Here is a 19,490-nt window from a genome sequence, read left to right as displayed (position 1 = left end):
AATACGGTAGATTAACAGAATACTTTTAAAATATAAAGAATTAAAATACTTAAATTACCTCTCATTTGATCTTAAAATCTAGTTGTCTATTAATTGTTATCTTAATCTAAAAAACTTATTGTTTGTTTCATACTAATCACTTAACTTCTTATTATTATCAAATTTAATGCCAAGTAAGTTGTGTGGACTCTGGCGCCTCCCATTTTTATTGAAGAAAATGAGTTCTTTCGTGTCAGCACGTCCTTGACTTATACTTGGTTGGGCTTCATTTTTTCAAAGGGAATTAGCACTCCAGGTTCAAATGGGTTGCCACTTCGTCTTGTAGTAGTTTATTAAAGCTTAATTAGATATCATAATATGAATATGAAAATGTTTCAATGCAACAACACTACGGTAATATTTTATAAAAGATAAATCAATTAAGAGAGAAAAATAAAAGATGACTAATTTATTTTTAATATGATTGGTACTTCTGATTAGTTTTTATTTGATATTATTTAATTTTAATTAATTAAAGTAGGAGAGAAACATTAGTAGTTGTTATTAAATTATTTATCGATGAGTTGTAATAATTTAGATTTAGATTTAGATTTTATTTGAGTGATATATGTACGAAATAAATTAACTATGAAACAAGTAGGCCAGTATTGGGCCAGTATTGCAAGGAGGCCGGTGGTTTATTTTTGCAAATTCTTCCCATTCCTTCTTTTGTTTCGTAATTCGTGCTTTCCATTTGAAAGAAGTCGCGCATCGCCTTGTTTCGATCAGGAAGTCCGGTTGCGGTTGCAGGTATTCCATGAACTAGGGTTTGAATTCTGGTTTCCTTGCTGTAGAGTTGATTTTGTATGGAATTAAAGCCCTATCCTGTTTGATCCTCGTATATTTGCTTTCAATCTTTTGGTACTAGGTTTTGGGATCTCTTGTTACGATTTGATTGCCTTGATAACTTTAGCCACAAACAGTTCTTTCTAGTTTGAATATCTCTCATGGATACGCTTGCTCGATCTTTTGTTTGCGAAAGAATAGAGCTGAATGATTCAAGCAAGAGATCTTTGAAAGGGGTACCTGGATGATAATTTGCTTGATTCGAAATGTGAAGTATGTTTCTTGCTGCTGTATAGTTGGAATCGAATTGAGGTGCAAAAGTTTTGCCATTTCTTTTCTTTTGGAGTTTTCTCATATTCGAGTTATCCTTTAGACAACCTCATATTCATTGCGGCTAAACTTGGTAACTTTTCTGATGGATTCAATTGAATATCTTTCTCATAATGAGTTAGCCCTTGAACATTTGCATTCATCATGGATGTTGGGAGCATCAACAGTGCCATATGCAATAAGAGGTGCTTTAAATTTAACAGTGCAAGTTTGTTTTTTCTTTTTTTTTTTTTGAGGAAAGCTAAAATTACGGCTATGTTTCATTTTGAAACAAGACCCAAGTAACTACAAGTGTAGTAGCTACACAACCTGTACAGATATACCATCCACCAAACAAATTAGCAAATTGTATCAACACACACAAAAGTGAGGAATAGCATCTTCTCACACTCAATTAGCAATAAAAGAACAGACACCTCAAGCCAAAATAGAAACCAAAACATTCAGCAGGAACAGTTAGTCATCGAGCTGAATGAGGCTTCGTTTCTGCTCGTACACCTGCATTTTGGCCATTTCCTGCACCTCCTCACTTCTCAAACCTGCCCACAACATGAACATGTTGACATGTTGTTAATGTGGTAAAGGTCAACAGGACATTTAGTAGTAACTTTTTGAAAGGTTCTGTTGTTCCGCTCAATCCAGATGCACCAGATGAATATTTAACAATGTAAGTAGATAGAATTTTTAAAAACAATAACTTTTGGATGCTTTTGCAAATACACTTGTATAGGCATCTTTTGCTTAATTCCATAGTAACAAATAGGTATGCACTATCTTTCAGATATTCAACTTTTATTGGGATCACACATATAGTAGTTTGACTTGCATGGGGGGGTGGGTTCGCTGCTACTGATTATTAATGATAGCTTTATCTGTTGTGAAATTTCAGCGCATGTGAAAATCAGCATTTCATTATTGTTCGCAGAAAGAATGGCTGAAGTATTGACTGATACTGATGCTGGAAGAAAACGGCGTTTACCTATATGGATGCTGAAGAAAAACTCTGCTGATGAAGTAGCAAACTCTAAATTTGGTAGTAAAAGAAGTTCACATCTAGAAGAGGAACCCAAGATTAAGGTTGGCATAAATTCCACCGTTAGAAAGCATAGCAGGATACTAAGAGAGGATATGGAGGTACCTGATAAATCAGAGAACTTGCAAAGATGTGAGGCAAGACAAAGAGTTGGCAAAGCAACTAGAAGAGATGTGTTTCAAAGTACTATCAACAATCAACATGATGAAGGTAAATTAAGACATGAGGACGAAATTGACGGAGGTGAAGTAGCAGTAAATGAAAGGGCTGCTCAAAAGAAGCATAATAGAAAGAGTAAAAGGCGGAAAACCATTAACATGGAAATCTCGTCTCCAGGAAGGGGTGATAATGAAGTTGACCTGACAGTTGGAGATATGATGAGCATAGCCCAAGAGGTAATTTACTTCGTTCTTTCTGTACTACTTGATAGCTTTAGCATTTATGCTAAGGTATCTCTACTATGAATTCATTACATTTTGTATATTCTGAAGATAGTAAATCCTCTATTTTTTCCTTTTTCTTTTTTATTGGATCTAATGCCAGTCCACATTGTGTAAAGTAGTTGGCTAAGTTAAGCAGTGCTAGTTTCAGTGCTCAGAATTCGACTGTGTGAGATCATGTTAGAGAATTGTCACAATGCTGCTTCATGTGCAAACCAGACCCGCTTATATAATCACTTGAATTCCTGCATTTTCAGTTCGTGTTCATTTCACACTATAGGTGGAATTGTGGAAACTTGTTTAATTGTCCCTATATTTATTTTGTACTGTTCTTATGTCAGTACTGCATATGTGGGAACCTGTTTCATGGGTCTGATTTTGCTACACCATTTTATCGCAGTATGTAAATGCTGATAGAGAGAAGCAACATAAATTCTCAACTATTATAGAAAACCAATCAGAACCACATGCTTCAAGTTCGTCAGCTTCCTCTAGGATCAATCTGGAAGGACCTGTAAAAGCTGTTGGGTCGGCAAAGGCATTATCCAGATGCACAACACAGTCCAGATCTCCTTTGATGGATTCAGAAGGGAACAAGAATAAAAGCCCTTCAACTGAGCTCTGTTCTACAAATATTACACGAACGGGAGATGCTGCTCAGTATATGTTGGATCTCTTTCTGGGTCCACTCTTGAATAAACCTCCAGCTAGGGAGGAGGAACATGATGCAGTTGACACAATTAGCATGACTAAGACTCATGTGATTGATAGAAAAGATGTACACAGGGAAGGGTGGAGAGAAGAGGAACCCTTAATGAAAAAGAAGAGCAGCTTGAAGGATAAGGTAGCCTTATTTCTATCCTAAACTTAGTACCTCAGATATTGTGAGCCATATCTTGTGTTAGTTGAAAGTTTTCGAGCATAATGTTGCTTGGCTTAAGGGGCAGTGGAGTGGAAGCATGCATGTTCTTACTGAATGATAGCTGTATGTAGGATTTAGATTTAGCACAAGCAAGCTATACTGAACTACTCTATTGTATATATTTGTAGACGATGCAAAATTGGTTTACAAGTTGATCAAGTTGTAAATATTCATTTATTTTTAAATTTAAATATGTCAATAAAATATGTTCCAAAGTTGGATATCTTGTGTGAGTGTTGTTTGAATCGCCATGATCTGCTATTCGGCGAGTGTTTATATTCTAGCACTGTTAACAGGTTTTGCCCTGGATGGAAGTGTAGCTTATCAGATATCGCATGTTTTCTCTTTGTGGATACTAAACGCTTGCATTCAAAGGCTAAAGCATTTTAACTTTGGTGCTTTTAGCTGCATTTGAGGTCGGAATTTCTAGATTTGTAATTCAACAGAACTAGAGTATTATGACTTGTTTTACTTTTTGGATCCTATCTGTTCTGCTGTAAAAGATTTGTGAATACTTTTTACCAACATTGATGAAAGGCAAGTTAGAATTTGGCACTACCCGCCGGAATGAATGCTGAATGCTGAGGTAATGTTTGATGGAAGCTCTTCTTCTAAAGTACAATTACTAGCTTAATGCAAAGACCATAATGGCTGGTCTCCTCGACGTGTTCTTTGGAGGAAGCAAAAGAATCCATGTGTCTACCCTCTTTTTGTCGTGAAAAAGAAGGGACACTCAAAGTCAAGGAAAGCGGTCTAGACCACTGAGCTTTGATGGATGAGCTTCTTCCAATGGATATTGGTCTGGTAAAGCCAAATTTCCAGAGAATAAAATAGGTGCTTTGCTAAGAGCACTAGAAGAGCAGCTCAATGATAACATCTGACCATTGTGCAGTTTCATCTCTATCTTGAGAAAACAATATTTTTCATGTTATATGTTCTTAGTCATTTAGAATACTCTCATGGTGGACACACTTTAAATGCCTTTATTCATTTCATTTTACAGAATATTAGTTTAGTAGACATTAAGCATCAATGATTACTAGCAGTGTCAAAAATTCCATTTTTTCTATTTCTTGATGCATCTTGGATAAGTACACAGTTCAAAATCTAATTTTTATATTTCCATTCAAAGTCCTTGCCTCACTCACCAATCTCCGTAGAGTATGAATATCTAATCTGTTATTTTGCCTAAAGAATAAGCTAGAATTATGCACCATAGTGCTTGACTGACTTTTAGACTTATAGTTCTCTCTCTCACACAACCAAATGAGGTGCTCCAAAATCTTGTGGCATGTTGTCTATTCTGCCGGAAAAGATTTGATATCGTCTCGTTCTACTATCTCATTCTTTATCAACTTTAGCACTTTGTTTCTAAACCACGCACTAATCTAATTATTAATTTATCTTTTATTTGACTATAACATCTCTTAAATATCTTATTATAATTTATTACTCGTCTTTTATCTTTTTCAAACATCTTATCATAATTTATTACTCCTCTTTCCTCTCTCTTAAATATTTTATCAATGATTTATCATAATTTATCACTATTTACTCTCTCTCTCTCTCTCCTCTCTTATTATATTTTTTATTTTACACTACCGAAATAAAGTTCAAGTAAAACAGCATATATATCAATAATTTAATGTTTTACATTTTAAAATGTAGTATTATTATTAAATATATTTTATTTCTATATACTTAAATATAAATTTTAAAAAATTCTTAATAATACAGAATTGATTTGATATTATATTGCTTAATAAATTACTTTATTATAAAATAATTATTATATGTACTGATAACATCAAAATATAATTTTAATAAACTAATATTTTATCAAGATAAAATATTTACTCATAAATAAAATCATATATTTACTATTTAAACTATGTATTAATCTAATTAAATCTTTCTTTCTTTAAATAATAAAATAAGAAATTAGGGAAAAAATAGATATAATATTATTAATAATCTCATGTTTTAAGCTAAAATAAAAAATATATTTCCCATGTAGAGTAAATTTTTATTATTTTTGACTATAAAATATTAGTATGATATGAAAAATATTTGTATATCTAATACGATTGCATTGCATACTTAGTTAGCATTGCACACCTACCTTAGCATTACATATTAAATTGGCATTACATAACTACTTTGCATACCCTACTGGTATTGCATACTTAGTTGTTAATAATTGCACACCTACGTTAGCATAATAGCATTACAATTCTATTAGTATTTGCGCGCTTATCTTAGCATCGCATGCTTAGTTGTCAATAATTGCATACTTTGAGTCATTCAATCTACATATCTACCTACTTAGTTGTACTTCATCTACCACATGAATCTATTTTATATCGAATTAAAGGATATTTTAATAATTTTTTTTTCTAGCTTCACTTTATATTATATCAAAAGTAATTATTATATTTTTATTTTAAAATATTAGTAAATATAAAAATAACTATTCTCAGATAAAACTGTTATTTTAATAATACTAAATTAATTTTTGCTATTCTTATTACTCTCTGTTCGACTCTGTTCTGGACGTTAACAAGACCTTATTTCTCATTTCAGGTGGCTACGAGAAATAGGAACGTAAATGTCTCTTCTGGGAGTCCAATCAAGGCTTAAATACAAAACATCATGAAGAAGAACAAACTATTGATCCTGTAGCTTAAATATCAAATACTAAATACAAAATTCTGATCCTGTAGTAACAAGTAACTCTTGATGCCCACTGTCCTCATTTCCTTCGTCTTCCTCTTGTACATATGAGATCCATTTTGGTATAAAAAGTTATCTATAGTAAAAATCTTGGGAGGCCTACTTTTTGTCCAGTTCTTTTGACATCATCTTGCACTTGTTTCCTGAATTCTCCAAAGGTGAAGGCCTTATACTTTGATGGCATCTTACAACTCCCTATAATGGAGTCATATGATGGACAGAGGAAGTAGGCAATTGAGTACCTCTCCACCTTCCCGTTAGCCATCACCTTGTGCTCCACACTCTTGTATATATCATTGCTCCATGCCTACATAAATTCATCGATCCATAAATCAGGATTTTTTTTTAAAAATGAAAGGAGGTTTTAATTTACAGCGTATAAAGTTGTGCATGTCTTCCTGTCATTATATCAGAAGTTCTGTTCTTGCTAGTTACTTTAGGAAGATACCTGACATCACAAGAGATTTCTTGGAGATTGTAATGAATATGAACTCCTACTGCAATAATGTGCATATAACTTCCAAGTTGGATCGAGGAATTTGTGGGGTATGATGATGTACCTGGAAGAGGTCTCCAATGTTGACAATAAGAGCATCTGGATTTGGTTTGACTGCGACCCATTTGGAATCCTTCATCAGTTGCAGTCCCCCGACCTGATCCTGGTATAAGATGGTGAGGAAATCACTGTCTGTGTGAGGCATCAAGCCGAAGGTTTCCGATGAGAAAGGGCATGGCGGATATCGATTGAGACGAAGGAAGCACGTTCTCTCATCACAGTTCTCAGGGAAACCGTGGCCAGTATATCCCAAGTTCTCTGCTAGTACTCCGGCCAGTGTGCGAGAAACCTCGGACATGGCCACGGTTAGCTTCTCCATCACATCCCTGGTGATATCAATTTAAAACTTAGCAGCTTATAACATAAGTCCAGATAGTGATAAGAGTTAATACAGGCTTAGGGGTTTTCTTGATGAGCATGCAGTGCAGTAAAAGTACCTCAAGGAACTGAATTCTCCATAGCTACAGTCATCTGAAATCTTTGCCAGAGGAACATGGAAGGCTTCTGACCATGAGAACTGCTTTACTGACGGTGCTGTTGGAGTTCCCCACCTGTAAGAGTCATTCAAGAGCCTGGAGCTGACCTTCTTCTGGAACGGTAGGCGAAACAATGCCATCTGCTCTCGCCTCATGTCGTCTAAGAGCTCATGACTGATGCCATGGTTCAGAACTTGGAAGAAGCCCCACTCTGAAGATGCCTTAGCTATTGCTACTACACACTTCTGCCTCTCTCCACGATTGGCACTCTTCAGATTGCTCAAATCTATCTGTGGAAGCTCGCATTCCACAACCACCTCATGATTTGCCTCATGTGTGTACTTCATAGTGCTTTTTAAGTCATGAAGCAACGCTCGGTAGCTCTCTGCTAAAGGTGGATCACATACGCTGAGCAAGGTCTGCATGGCTTGCTCAGTGAGGAGAAGTTGCAGATTCTAGCATAAAAGTTTCATGGGTTGTTGTGCTTAATATCCTTTGCATGGCAAAAGAAAGAGAAAGAGCACAAGAGGAAGCAAACAGGTTGAGCTTCTAGCTTGACACTTGGCGCCATGAGAGCATTCTACTGTGAGCTTGTCTAGTGATGACCTGGTCCACAGAGATACTTATGTACTGAAAAAAAAAAAATTGAGAAGGATGAAACAGTTGATGCCAATATGAAATGTTAATTAGTTTGTTGACCGCGTTTGCAGAGACAAATGGGTCATGACACCCTTTCCTGGAGTGTTTTCAGAGACTAGTGGGGCTTGGTTTAGATTTGCTGACCAGCATCTGCAGGTTAGATAAAGAATAGAGGAAGGTGATCTGATCCTCCACCTCAGAAAGATATTACTTCACATGCCTATCTCATTAAACTACAGAAGTAGTTTTCGTTATTGTTTGATAACTGTGGGTCTCGTTTCTTCAGCTGAGGAGGCAGTCCGTGCTATCGCGTAAGATACCAAGAACTATTCTTGGGCTCCTGGCATCGATAAAAAATTTCATTGAGCACTCTTTTGTGTTACTGCATTTGAGAGATTGAACAGATGCAATTGAACTTAGGAGATGAGATCTACCAAACTTCATTGCCTGTTTCTTTTCACTGTTGCTGGTCTTTGAAAGTGAGGATTATACTGTCTTTATGGAAGGACTAAAATGGCCGGCAACATGACCATTTAGAGTATTAATCTTCACGGGAAAGTGTCATTAGACAAGACAGCATGGAGGGACATGTTTCCATCCTTGTTAAGTATTTTATTTTGGTCGACCTGAGCTTGATACATAATTCAAAGGGTTCACACGCTTGGATGCTTTTCTTTTAGTGATCCAACTTCTCTATACAGCATCAGAACTGAAAACAATCACCATTTGCCAGAACATGTGATGTTTCCTCTGAGAGAGAGACATTCATATTTCTAAGTGTGAAGTGAGGCTAATCTCCACTGTGATGTTAATTTTTAAAAGGACTGGAACAGTTTCTTCTTGGCTGAGAAGCCAGACAGTTGATGTTTTGTTAATCCGCTTTGAGGAAAGGAGCATGTGATGGGTTGGTGCTTGCCCAAGCCATGCCTCCTTAATATATGTGGAATTAAGTGGCTGAATGTGGACATTGATACCTAGTCAATATCCTCAGCACAGAGAAGAGATTGAAGTTCCAGAGAGTATGCTCCTTCCAACTTGTTGAAGCAAAATATATAGTATTCATCCTAATGTCACGATCGCCAATAGGAGGAGCATTTTAATTGCAAGAAACTCATATGCTCTCCATTTCAGATGTTGTCAGCTTGACTGGTTTGCTTTTCTTTAACCAATTCCAGAACAACAGCACTTAGTAATCTTTACAAGTCTCAGAAGAATATTGTCCACTATCCACTAAAGACTATGATTTTCCTAGTAGTATGATTCTTTGTTCCAGACTTTTTATACTTAAAAAGTAGATTGAACTGCAAATCTTTTTGACCATAACTGCCAGACTTAGCATTAGAAAAAAAGGCTCCTTTTCAACTGGCTTTAACATCTGTACAGTTATATGATGATTCAAAGCTACGTATTTAAATAATTCATGTGGATTTTGTATTTGAAGAACATAGGTTGCGACATGGAGTACCTGTATACTTTCTACGCATGAACAGCTCAGTATACATAAGCTCAAGGTTTTATTCAAAGTGATTAAGAGCTGTCAAAGATTTGTCTTTTCACTAAACAGAACTTATGTCATGCAGAAGTTTTGGTTACTGGCATTACTGTAACTGTCAATGCCTATTATAGATTAAGGTACATCAAAGTTGTCATCCTCAAATCAGTCTTTTTTTAGAAACAAATCTGGTTCTTTTTACATGCATGAGTAAAAGGACAGGTACACCTAACTAAATGATAACAGATGTGCTGTTTTCAGTCTTATTATAGGTTCCTAGAGATGTCTAAGGTGATAGAAACTGTTGAAGATTCTTTTCAGATCAATATTATAATCTGTTTAATGTTGCTGCTTCTCAACATACTCTGTAGTAGTTTTTTTTTTTTTTTTTTTTTTTTCATTTTCCCTCAATTCTTTGTTTCTATTTGATCCGGTCAAAATCTGGCAAAGCCCATGGTTCTCCAAACATGTATGCTTCAACTTTGTATTTGGCTTATGAATTCCTCATTAAGCTGCTCCAGTCTTTGTTTATCATTATTTTAGTTGTCACTGGAATATTTAAGACAGAATGTGCGAATTAAAAGACTCTTACAAGATGCTGCCAATCTAAAGTTGAATCAATTCCCATTTGCCTTTTGAGTTGGTTCCCTATACCTTTTGTTTAAGAATTCTATCATCAGCTGGAAATCGTCATATTCTCTAGTGAGGATCACCAAATATGTGATCACTGTTGATCCAACGAGCTAGTCTAGAGACATTCTATAGCCCTCTCAACTAAACTTTTATGCCACTAGGATTCAGATCTGAGAAATACTTATACAACATTAGCTGTTGATTACTTTATTCCTAGCCTCTTCCATCTCAAATCACATCACATTGTCCCCAGGAATCATTAATTGTCTAATGGCAAGACTCATTTGCACAGGATTACCTCACACAAAATTAACTGCATGACAATGACAGTGAAGACAGACGACCTCCCTACAACTACAACAGAAGAGAGACCTAGCTAACAAGTTATATCTCTTAATTCCACGGCATAAACTAACACACTAGTCCAAGATGAACTAAAAGACACAAGCTAAAGACAAACAACCACCAACATCTCAAGTCGATCCTACGTGAGACCATCAAATCCATCTCTCAGCAAGCCTTCCTGCAGAAGCATCGACGATGTATTCCTTGAGTTTTGCACGTCCCTCCGGTGAAGCCCTCAGTGCTGCAAATATTGGCACAGTTGTGCTCACTCAAGCACATGCCCTTGTGCTTGTGGCTCTGTGACTCACAGTGCCTCGCCTCCACCATCAAACTCCCCATCTCTTAACAAACAAACAAACAAACAACAAAGCCATTAGTTATTAAGTAAAAACTTAGCTTTGACACACGTATGTAATACGGGTTAGTGTAAGAGAAGAGAAGCACTACCAGAGGCGAGAAGAAGGAAGAGGAAGAAGAAGAGCAAGGTAGAGATACTGCGACGAGTAGTGTGCTGCATTGCAATGGATTGGAGAGAAGATGGATGAAGAGAATAGCTAGAGTTTGTGGGTTATATATAGCGGATTGAATAGCTAATTGGTTAAAATTAATGATGCATTTTTTCGGATAGATTTGAATTTGAACTTAGTTTTTCTTTTCTATACGTTGGAACTTGGAACCATGCAAGGTTTGTAACCCAAAGGCCAAAGTGCTTTTCGGTAGCTGGTCTATGTCTGTGCTCGTGGGAAGAAATAATATTAGGAAGAAATCTCGAGGAGGCAGAGATCGGACGGCTAGGATTTAGGAACATGGGATAAAAGGATCAGTGAAGGCCGTGCATTTTTTTTGGGGGGTTTTTTTATTACTTTATTTAATTTTATCTACGTGAATAGAGCCACCGACATGGCCAGTACCCGTGATTCGGCGTTTATTCTTCGATCTGTGGACATTTAAAAAAAAAAGAGTAAAATTGATTAAAAACACTATATATTCTGTTTTTAATGGTTATCATATAGACAAGTTAAAATTTATTTTAAGGTCAAATTGGAGGTACTTTCTTTTTAATTTTTAAAAGTAACAGTATATTCTCTATTATGTTAATTATTTTAAGTTAAAATTAACTCATTCGGCGGGTCGTCTCCCCTTCAATCGGGTTCCCCACCGACCCAGTGACACATCAACCACGCCCCTTCCTTTTCTCCGATCATAAATAAATCCCCCTTCTCCCTTTCTTTGTCTTTCATCCCCCCGTCCCCTTCTTTATAATTCAAAAAAGAAAGGGGGGCGGTAAGGCGCCTATGGTTTGACAGGCTCGCAACTGACAAAGGGCACTCGCTGCTCGCAGGCCTGCTTTCTATTATGATTTCGATGTCTATTCAAGCTCCTTTGACTCCAGCCCCAGAAGCTATTCTTTCACCTGTGCACCTGCACCTACGAGACGACTATTGCTATTTGCCATTCTTCTTCCTACTTCGAGGGGATCTGTAAAGAGAAGAAATGGAAAAAAAATGAGCTAAAGCCAAGCGAACAATTAAACAACTCGAGTGAAAAAGCCAGGAAAGAAAAGCTGTTTTTTAGATTTTAAAACTAAAAGATAGAGCCTGAGTGACAAGCCTTATGGTAGGCTTTGAATAATTATTAAAGTTTTATAATCAAAATGTGTGGTGTTTTTAATAATTTTTTTGAATTAAGTATTAAAAATTTGGAAAAAAAATAGATTTAATGAAATCGGACTGGCCCATGCTCAGCCCACGAGCCCAACCTTACTCGGATCCGACCCGAAAGGACTATTGGGTCGGGCCTGTTGTGCTTGACCCGGCAAGAAACAACCCCCATATACTACAGGGTCTAGTAGTGGTACTATTCACATCTATAGAGCAATCGTTGGGAACTTGATTTAAGAATCGGACGGCTAATATCATCTCATTCTCGAACCCTAAGCTGTCTCTCCCCATAGTCTCTATCTGCTGCTCTGCTCCCTTTCTTGAGTTGCTCTCCGCCTCTTCTTCTCTTGTCCATTCTCCTCCTCCTTCCCACCCGAAGAATCCGTGAGTTTTTCTTCTTCTTCTTCTTCGTTCTCTCTTATCTTGTTTGTAATTTTTCTGAGGAGAATAACCACAAGAAGAAATGGGATAAGTATTTCTTTTTTCTTCTTACGATGCTATTCAAATTAGTCCATTTGATGCTTTAGATTAGATTGCGTCTCATACCGTCTGGATTCGGTGGAAGGTGATTACTTTTATCCGATTATTGTGTGGTTTTGATTGAACTAGAATTTATGTTGGGTAATTACTGCGTAACGTCAAGGAGGGAAGTAACTCCTTTACAAGGTTCTGTCACTCAAGTGGTTGGTAAAGCTTGTGATGTCTCATTTGGGTGCAATTCGTTGATAATAGTTTTCTTTTGGGATCATGTTTGTTGCCTTTTGTCTTGAAAGAACCGGCGCTCCCGAAAGAACAGACTTATCAGGGAGAAATCAAGAAGTAGTTTGGTATGCCTAAGGTCGAACCAAGAGGAGAAATGGATGGATTTTACCAGCAGAAGGGTTGAAAGGGATCGGTTTGAACTTGAGAGCGGCAGGATTTTTAATCATACCCTTCATTTTCTTAGGAGATGTATATTGAGGAGCTTGAGAGAATAGATATGTACTTACTCATGAGTGCATTCTTTGAGATTGAAATGCTATCTTAGAGGTTCAAGGAATGTTTATCTTGTAAAAGCATAGGAATGTACAAGTTTTATAGTTATTTCAGGTTGTTGATCTTGTAACTTCTGCTTATATAGTATTTTCTATCATGGCTTATTGCTTGCAAGTAATAACTGCTGATATTGAGGTAGGAGTTGAGGGAAAAATAATTGATGTCAGTGAACTTTTAGTAACTTATGTAGCTTCTTCCTATTATATACATAAAGCTTGGTTTTATGATAGTATCAGTTCGAAATGCATGGTTGTCACTGGGCTATATTATGATTACTGAAATTTTCACTCCTTTAGATTGTTTAGTCCTGTCAATTTAACAGATAAATTTGGAATTGAGAATAATTATAATTCCTTCTGGATAAGATAGAATGTTATAAGAAAAAGTAGTCTATATTGTGGCTCTATACTTCAAATTTGAAAGATTAAGTAGGAATATGATAACTGAACTCTTGAAAATGCTATGCTCGTTGAGTTACCAAAAGCCTGGGGTTGGTTATGGCATCACTCCAAATGATGGGCCTCCATAATATTTATATTAGTTTGACTTTTGACAAGAGATAAGAGATTACATGTTAGAAAAAAAATCTTATAAAGATCCGTCACAGGTGGTCACAACTCAAGTATGGATTAGAAGAGTAAGGAAACCAGCAAAAGTATAAACAAACTAGGTTGGGACAAAAAGGAGGATGGAAGTTATCAGGGAGATGTGATAAATCTAAGTGACTATGGACATTAATTTGGAATTGATGTGAGAAAATCTTCAAAAAATGGATACCACATGGTTGCAATGTAGAATATTTAAAACATTCAACATTGTAACACGATATTATATATGGCTACGTATGACAATATCCTATGAAATTTTGTAAAATTAATGGTAACCATAAAATTACAGGCATCTGAAACACAGTAATGATTCACAACAATATGCCACAATATATAAAAAAGTATGAAAAAGAATAGACATAAAAGAAGAAATAAGAACAGGCCTGAATGTTAGTATTTTGTTTTTTTTGTAATTTGTCATCTTTGATCCTTGACCTTGAGGTCCAATGGATGTCATAGAAATTAGATGTGGTACATTTTTACAACAGGTTTCTTTTCCCAACGCAGATGGATCGTGAAAAGCTTATGAAGATGGCAGGTGCTGTCCGAACTGGTGGGAAGGGCAGCATGCGCAGGTTTTGATTCTTGTTCTATGTTTTATGATCTACAGCAACTTTTAAGTATTATGTGTGCCTAAAGTTTTCTTGGGCGTTCCTCACACATATTCCATTAGCTTTGATCTGTGCAAGTTGTTACCATAGGAGATCATCACATGCTATTCATTCCATTTGTGGGGATTCAATTCTGAATATTTTTGTTATTTACATCTTGAGGCATCACTTGAAATTGTTTCGTTCGATGTTGTTATGAAAGAGTTTCTGCCAAGTATATTTCTTTTCAAAAGTATTTCTTGCTTAGTTACATATTCTATATTTGATTTTTTGCTGCAGATAAAGATGTTATGAGAAGTTGAGATTTCATTGATTCTTAAAAGTAACCATCTACTAACCTCATAATCCATTAACCTCATAAGTTTTAGATGTGGGATTTCTTTTTCTAAATCAGGTTTTATCTTTATTCAAGAACAATGCTTGAGTTCCATGAAAGCCCCACAAGATGTTGCTGATCACCAGTCTCGTTCACTTTAGGAATAGGGCAATTTTAAAATAGGTATTTTTATTTGTTATTATTAAAATGAGACATTTATTTTAGGAATGACTACTTCTATGCTCACTTGTATTCTGGAATAAATATGTATAGTTATTTTTGATGTGATATGAAGTGAAGTAAAAGATAGAGAAAATACATTTTTTATCTTTTTTAAAATTACAATAAATATCCTTTAATTTGATATAAAATAGATTGATGAGATATATATCAGTGGTAAATTGATAATTAATTAGTGTGGTACAAGGTATAATTTTGATTAATAATGTTTGTATTATGGAATGACTATTATGATGTTTAGCTCTTATTCTGAAATATAATGTCATATTCTAAGATAAGAAAAAATTATTTCTAAAATGAACGAGAGCTCTTGGGGTAATACCATAAAAGTGTAATACACCATAAGGTGGTGAATACCATTTGGACCATATCTATAGTTTTAACCCTGGACTCATGAAATCCTAGTCATTGTCAATATCTCATTGGTACTTCTAACTTCTAAGGGACTCCTATCATTATTCTCTGTCTAGAATTTTCCTGATATAAGTGATTTATTGCTTTTGCTACACTGATCAGCTTGTTAATTCTTACAGGAAGAAGAAGGCTGTTCACAAGACCACCAGTACAGATGACAAACGACTTCAGAGCACCTTAAAAAGAATAGGGGTGAATGCTATTCCTGCTATAGAAGAAGTCAATATTTTTAAAGATGATGTAGTTATCCAGTTTGTAAATCCCAAAGGTAACTAGCAAATATAAGTCTGGCGAGAGAAAAATCTTAGGCATATGTAGGTTAGTAATAAATTTTCTCACAGATCCTAATACTTTTCTTTGGTTTATTTTTCAGTGCAAGCATCAATTGCAGCCAATACATGGGTGGTCAGTGGATCTCCTCAGACAAAAAGTATGTTTTACTTATCTTTTTTGCATAACAATAAGAAGTAGGAAAGAATAAGGCAGCTAAGGATCCAATGCGGCATGAAAATGAAAATTTTCAGATATATGGTGCCCTGTTTATCATCAATGTTGTCTGTTAAGTGTTTAAACTACATTATTGCTATTAATATTGAGGTCGCAGTGTCACGCTGCTTGCTGGTCAGTGTAATTGCCTAAGAAATGTTAGGGTTGCCTGGATAGCTCCTTCAGATGTTTTTAGCTCAAAGAAATTACCTCTTGGTTGTAGCCCAGACTCAAATGGCAAAGACCAGGGTTATTCTAAAACTGCCAACTTAATTTTTTGTTCTTTACTTCTTTACCTACATATTTGTTCTTTGAGTGGATGCAACCATTAATATTCTAATTTTCTTGTGACAGAACTTCAGGATCTGCTGCCTTCTATTATCAACCAATTGGGTAGGTTCTTCCCTTCCAGGAATTTTAATTATCACTGCTCGATTGGGTAGATCTGCTCTTTTATCTCATATATGTATGGTGTCACTAAGAATATCTGTTTCCATAACATCATGTCCTTTTACATATGTATCTCGTTCCTATAATGTCTTTCTGACACAAAGTAAGACCAATTGCATAACTGCACTTTCCGCATCAGGCTAATCAAGACCATTTTGTCATATTTAGACAACTTTTTGTTGCCACATTCCTCTTTTGATCTTCCATTTTGCAGTTCAGAAACAAAATGGGCAATTTGATCATGCATTTGAATTACTTTGAGAAGGAGTAAATGTTTGTATGTGAACCCACACATCTGCCTTCACTTATTCTTGGTGGTCTTATTTGTTGAATAGAAAGCTGGATAGTATTGCAGCAATGCTATGAAGAGTCTATTTTTGTCTGTATCTCATATTTTTATTTTAAGGAAAAGAAAATTTGGTTCTTTAAGATAAACACAAAAAAAATTAGGTTTGTATGTTTTTGTTTGCTGAATACCATTGGTATTAACTTGGTGGAGCTTTTTCTTTTTTCATCATTCAGGTCCCGATAACTTAGAAAACCTGCGGAGGATTGCTGAGCAGATCCAGAAGCAGGTACCAAATGCTGGTGCTGGTGCTGGTACTGCGGCTGGTGGCCCGACTCAGGAAGATGATGACGATGATGTTCCTGAGCTCGTGGCTGGAGAAACATTTGAAGAAGCTGCCAATGAGAAGCAGACTTCTTAGAGGTTCTAGAGTTGATATAATTTTCTTGTTTCTCTCCCCATGTTGAGTAATTGCTACTGTCTTCCATCTCATTTATGAAATGCTAGAGATCTTCCCTTGAATTACCCACCTCATAACCCTAGCCTTAGAACCTTCTCTTTTTGTCGATCTTTTTGTATTGTATGAGGATTTGCTTGAATGAGTGGATGAATTGTACAACGGTTCCAATTCATTTAACTCTCCAAGTGCTTATCATGGATCCATCTTTGTGAACTTCAACTTAAGAAATCTAGAGCAAGCCTTGAATAGTTGCAAGGGCTGCAAGGTCTCTATGTTACTGGATACTTATTCTGGAAAGCTGCGCTCCTTGTGATGGTCAAAAACTTGAAAATGGAAACTGAAATTAGATATCCCTTATACTAAATTTGTTGTTATATGGTGCTCCCTATCTCGTTCTGTTTTATACTGTGTGCCTCATGCATTTTCCTTTCAATTTCTGTTATCCATTGTGAAGTGATAAATTTAGAACCGTGAACTAATTTTCTACATGCATATACAGTTGGGTTGGCGTCAAATTATTTAAGCGTTTTCATTATTGAATTCCAAAATATAAATCATCCCTGGTAAATTTAGGAGACTTCAAAATTTGAACTTTTCTAGCATACGTACTTGTTTGTAATTAAGAGATATCGCCTTGGTGGCGTTTACATTATTGTGGAAATAACAATGTACTAATTAATATGTTAGGCTTTGTAGTCCATACTCGGCGCTGCATGTGGTTGTTTGTAATTCACCACTAAAAGCAAAAGAGAAGGACAAAGTGACCATCATTTTTGGATATTTGTTCCTGTTCTCCTTCCTGATGAAATAAGAAGCATTTTGCTTAAGTTTATAAGGAAGTGGTGAAATTTGGATGCAAACATGATTTTAAGCCAGTGGGATAGTGCTTAATTGATCAAATAATATCATGTTGTAGGAGTGTCTTTTTAGGGATGGCAGTCCGGGTGAGTCAGCTTGGTTCTAAGTAAATCTAAGTCATGGTAATACAAACACAAATACAATATGTTTATTAGAAGCGATATCAGGGTTATAAATGTGTTGTCAAATAACACAAGTTATTTAAATTTATCTAAATTATTCAGATTATAACCATATTTATTGGGATTATAAATGACACTGTGATGAATTATTTTGTGATAAACATGTTAAACGAGTTGAGGTAATAAACATAAATATAATCTGATTATTAATTAAGTTAGATATTTGACTTGTTTACGATTCGAACTTAATTAGATTAAATTCAAACTCGTTTAAAAGACGAATTATCACACTAAGTTGATGTGCCAGGTCAACTTTTGCCACCCCTCTTTCATGCTAAGAAGATCGTAGGATAAATAGTTTTTTTGGTCGTCGGTATCTTACCTATAAGGTGAATTCTCATTCTCATCTAATATCATTGATACTTTTCTATTGTATCTCTTGTTCGCGTCTTCCTGCCACAAAGCTAGTTGTCATATTTGTTATATCTTAGAACCGAAGAGGCATCAGCAATGGGGTAAGAGAGAGCTTACCTATAGCAACAGCTTGAATTGAGCATTATAGTGTATATGCCATATATACGCTTATCTTGCAATCTAATTAAGGTCTGCCTTATAGTTATAGTAGTGCAATCCTTACACAGTAATAAACTCCTCCACATATAAGATCTTAAAAAAATAAATAAATAAAAGAAAGAGCAAACGAATCAGAAAGCGAAGCGAACCAATTTATCGCCTTTGATGACTCGTTGACAGCCTCCTCATACCCCACATTAATTAATTACTTCTTGAGTCAGATTCACCATTCTCTATTCCCAAAATTTACATTAAGTTTAGGCCATAGAGAAATTAATCTAAGGAAGCAGTTCTGAAAATTGAAGATATTGCTGGTAAATTAGACAAGGATGCTGAGAAGGCTGAAGCCTTCATGCACAAGGTTATTTCTCATATACGTATCACCTCTATTTGTCAATCAAGTATCAAAAGTAAGAGTAAGATTCTGATCGCTTAGTATATTATACAAGTAAGCTAATAAAGTGGCATTTTAATTGACCATTATTGACCTTAGGCCTATGGTTGCTTCTAAGAAAGTAATACATTAAAGGTCTTATCTTTCTAAGTGATCATGTACATTAGTTGAAGGATAAATGAAATCTATTTTCTTTTGGAAGAGCAGGTTGATGAGATAAAGGGAAAAAGAAGGACACACTGCATAAGCCTATCATTGATCAGATATGATAGTTTAGTAGATCAATGAATTTGGCATTGCTCCTTGTCTGTAAATATGCCTAACAAAATATAAGGTACTTTTTAATAATTGATATACCCCTTTTGCCAACTCTATTTCACCGCTGCAATTTTGTATGGCTCCCAGAGATATGCAAAGACCTCCTCCTTATGTTATTTGCCTCAATTTAATAGTGTTTTTTCTGAAAGAAATGACTCTATTTTCTCCAAGATAATTTGTATGCCAGGAAACCGAGGATATCCTTTTTATAATTGACTGGCATAACGTTACAGA

At 35.6% G+C, this 19,490-nt stretch overlaps 3 protein-coding genes across 7 annotated transcripts; 2 read left to right on the top strand and 1 right to left on the bottom strand.

The window, feature by feature from the left end:
- The first annotated feature begins 657 nt into the window (after positions 1–657).
- Positions 658–3,764, top strand: LOC140763003 (uncharacterized). 5 transcript variants are annotated; one of them, XM_073101020.1, is made up of 4 exons: positions 671–789; positions 908–1,137; positions 2,045–2,583; positions 3,029–3,764. In XM_073101020.1, the coding sequence occupies exons 3-4, from the start codon at positions 2,086–2,088 to the stop codon at positions 3,491–3,493; spliced, it is 963 nt and encodes a 320-aa protein (XP_072957121.1). In that variant the 5' UTR covers positions 671–789; positions 908–1,137; positions 2,045–2,085; the 3' UTR covers positions 3,494–3,764. The 5 variants fall into 5 exon arrangements, with proteins under 5 accessions (XP_072957118.1, XP_072957122.1, XP_072957121.1 ...); XM_073101017.1 differs by lacking the exon at positions 908–1,137 and having other exon boundaries at positions 658–789; XM_073101021.1 differs by lacking the exon at positions 908–1,137 and having other exon boundaries at positions 660–789; positions 2,081–2,583.
- Positions 3,765–6,127: 2,363 nt separating this feature from the next.
- Positions 6,128–8,532, bottom strand: LOC140763436 (gibberellin 2-beta-dioxygenase 6-like). Its single transcript, XM_073101629.1, has 3 exons — positions 7,277–8,532; positions 6,844–7,165; positions 6,128–6,590 (listed from the first exon to the last, which is right to left on the bottom strand). The coding sequence occupies exons 1-3, from the start codon at positions 7,738–7,740 to the stop codon at positions 6,360–6,362; spliced, it is 1,017 nt and encodes a 338-aa protein (XP_072957730.1). The 5' UTR covers positions 7,741–8,532; the 3' UTR covers positions 6,128–6,359.
- A 3,783-nt stretch (positions 8,533–12,315) lies between these two features.
- Positions 12,316–17,275, top strand: LOC140763229 (basic transcription factor 3-like). Its single transcript, XM_073101321.1, has 6 exons — positions 12,316–12,469; positions 14,236–14,303; positions 15,429–15,577; positions 15,683–15,739; positions 16,150–16,188; positions 16,768–17,275. Exons 2-6 carry the CDS (start codon positions 14,236–14,238, stop codon positions 16,950–16,952), a joined length of 498 nt encoding a protein of 165 aa, XP_072957422.1. The 5' UTR covers positions 12,316–12,469; the 3' UTR covers positions 16,953–17,275.
- The last annotated feature ends 2,215 nt before the right edge of the window (positions 17,276–19,490 follow it).

The sequence above is a fragment of the Typha angustifolia genome, chromosome 7, assembly GCF_048772165.1.
Source record: "Typha angustifolia cultivar Huaian chromosome 7, ASM4877216v1, whole genome shotgun sequence".
Classification (NCBI taxonomy): Eukaryota; Viridiplantae; Streptophyta; class Magnoliopsida; order Poales; family Typhaceae; genus Typha; species Typha angustifolia.
The sequence above is the reverse complement of the archived record's forward strand: the minus strand, read 5'-3'. Positions and strand labels throughout refer to the sequence as shown.

What these genes read in the sequence shown, in the direction of transcription:
- LOC140763003 (XM_073101017.1), top strand. Translation starts at nt 2,086, where the DNA reads ATGGCTGAAGTATTGACTGATACTGATGCTGGAAGAAAACGGCGTTTA. An exon ending in TGATGAGCATAGCCCAAGAG is followed by an intron (nt 2,584 to 3,028) that starts GTAATTTACTTC and finishes ATTTTATCGCAG; the next exon opens with TATGTAAATGCTGATAGAGA.
- LOC140763436 (XM_073101629.1), bottom strand. Translation starts at nt 7,740, where the DNA reads ATGCAGACCTTGCTCAGCGTATGTGATCCACCTTTAGCAGAGAGCTAC. An exon ending in GGAGAATTCAGTTCCTTGAG is followed by an intron (nt 7,166 to 7,276) that starts GTACTTTTACTG and finishes TGATATCACCAG; the next exon opens with GGATGTGATGGAGAAGCTAA. An exon ending in ACATTGGAGACCTCTTCCAG is followed by an intron (nt 6,591 to 6,843) that starts GTACATCATCAT and finishes GAATTTATGTAG; the next exon opens with GCATGGAGCAATGATATATA.
- LOC140763229 (XM_073101321.1), top strand. Translation starts at nt 14,236, where the DNA reads ATGGATCGTGAAAAGCTTATGAAGATGGCAGGTGCTGTCCGAACTGGT. An exon ending in GGGAAGGGCAGCATGCGCAG is followed by an intron (nt 14,304 to 15,428) that starts GTTTTGATTCTT and finishes TAATTCTTACAG; the next exon opens with GAAGAAGAAGGCTGTTCACA. An exon ending in TTCTATTATCAACCAATTGG is followed by an intron (nt 16,189 to 16,767) that starts GTAGGTTCTTCC and finishes TTCATCATTCAG; the next exon opens with GTCCCGATAACTTAGAAAAC.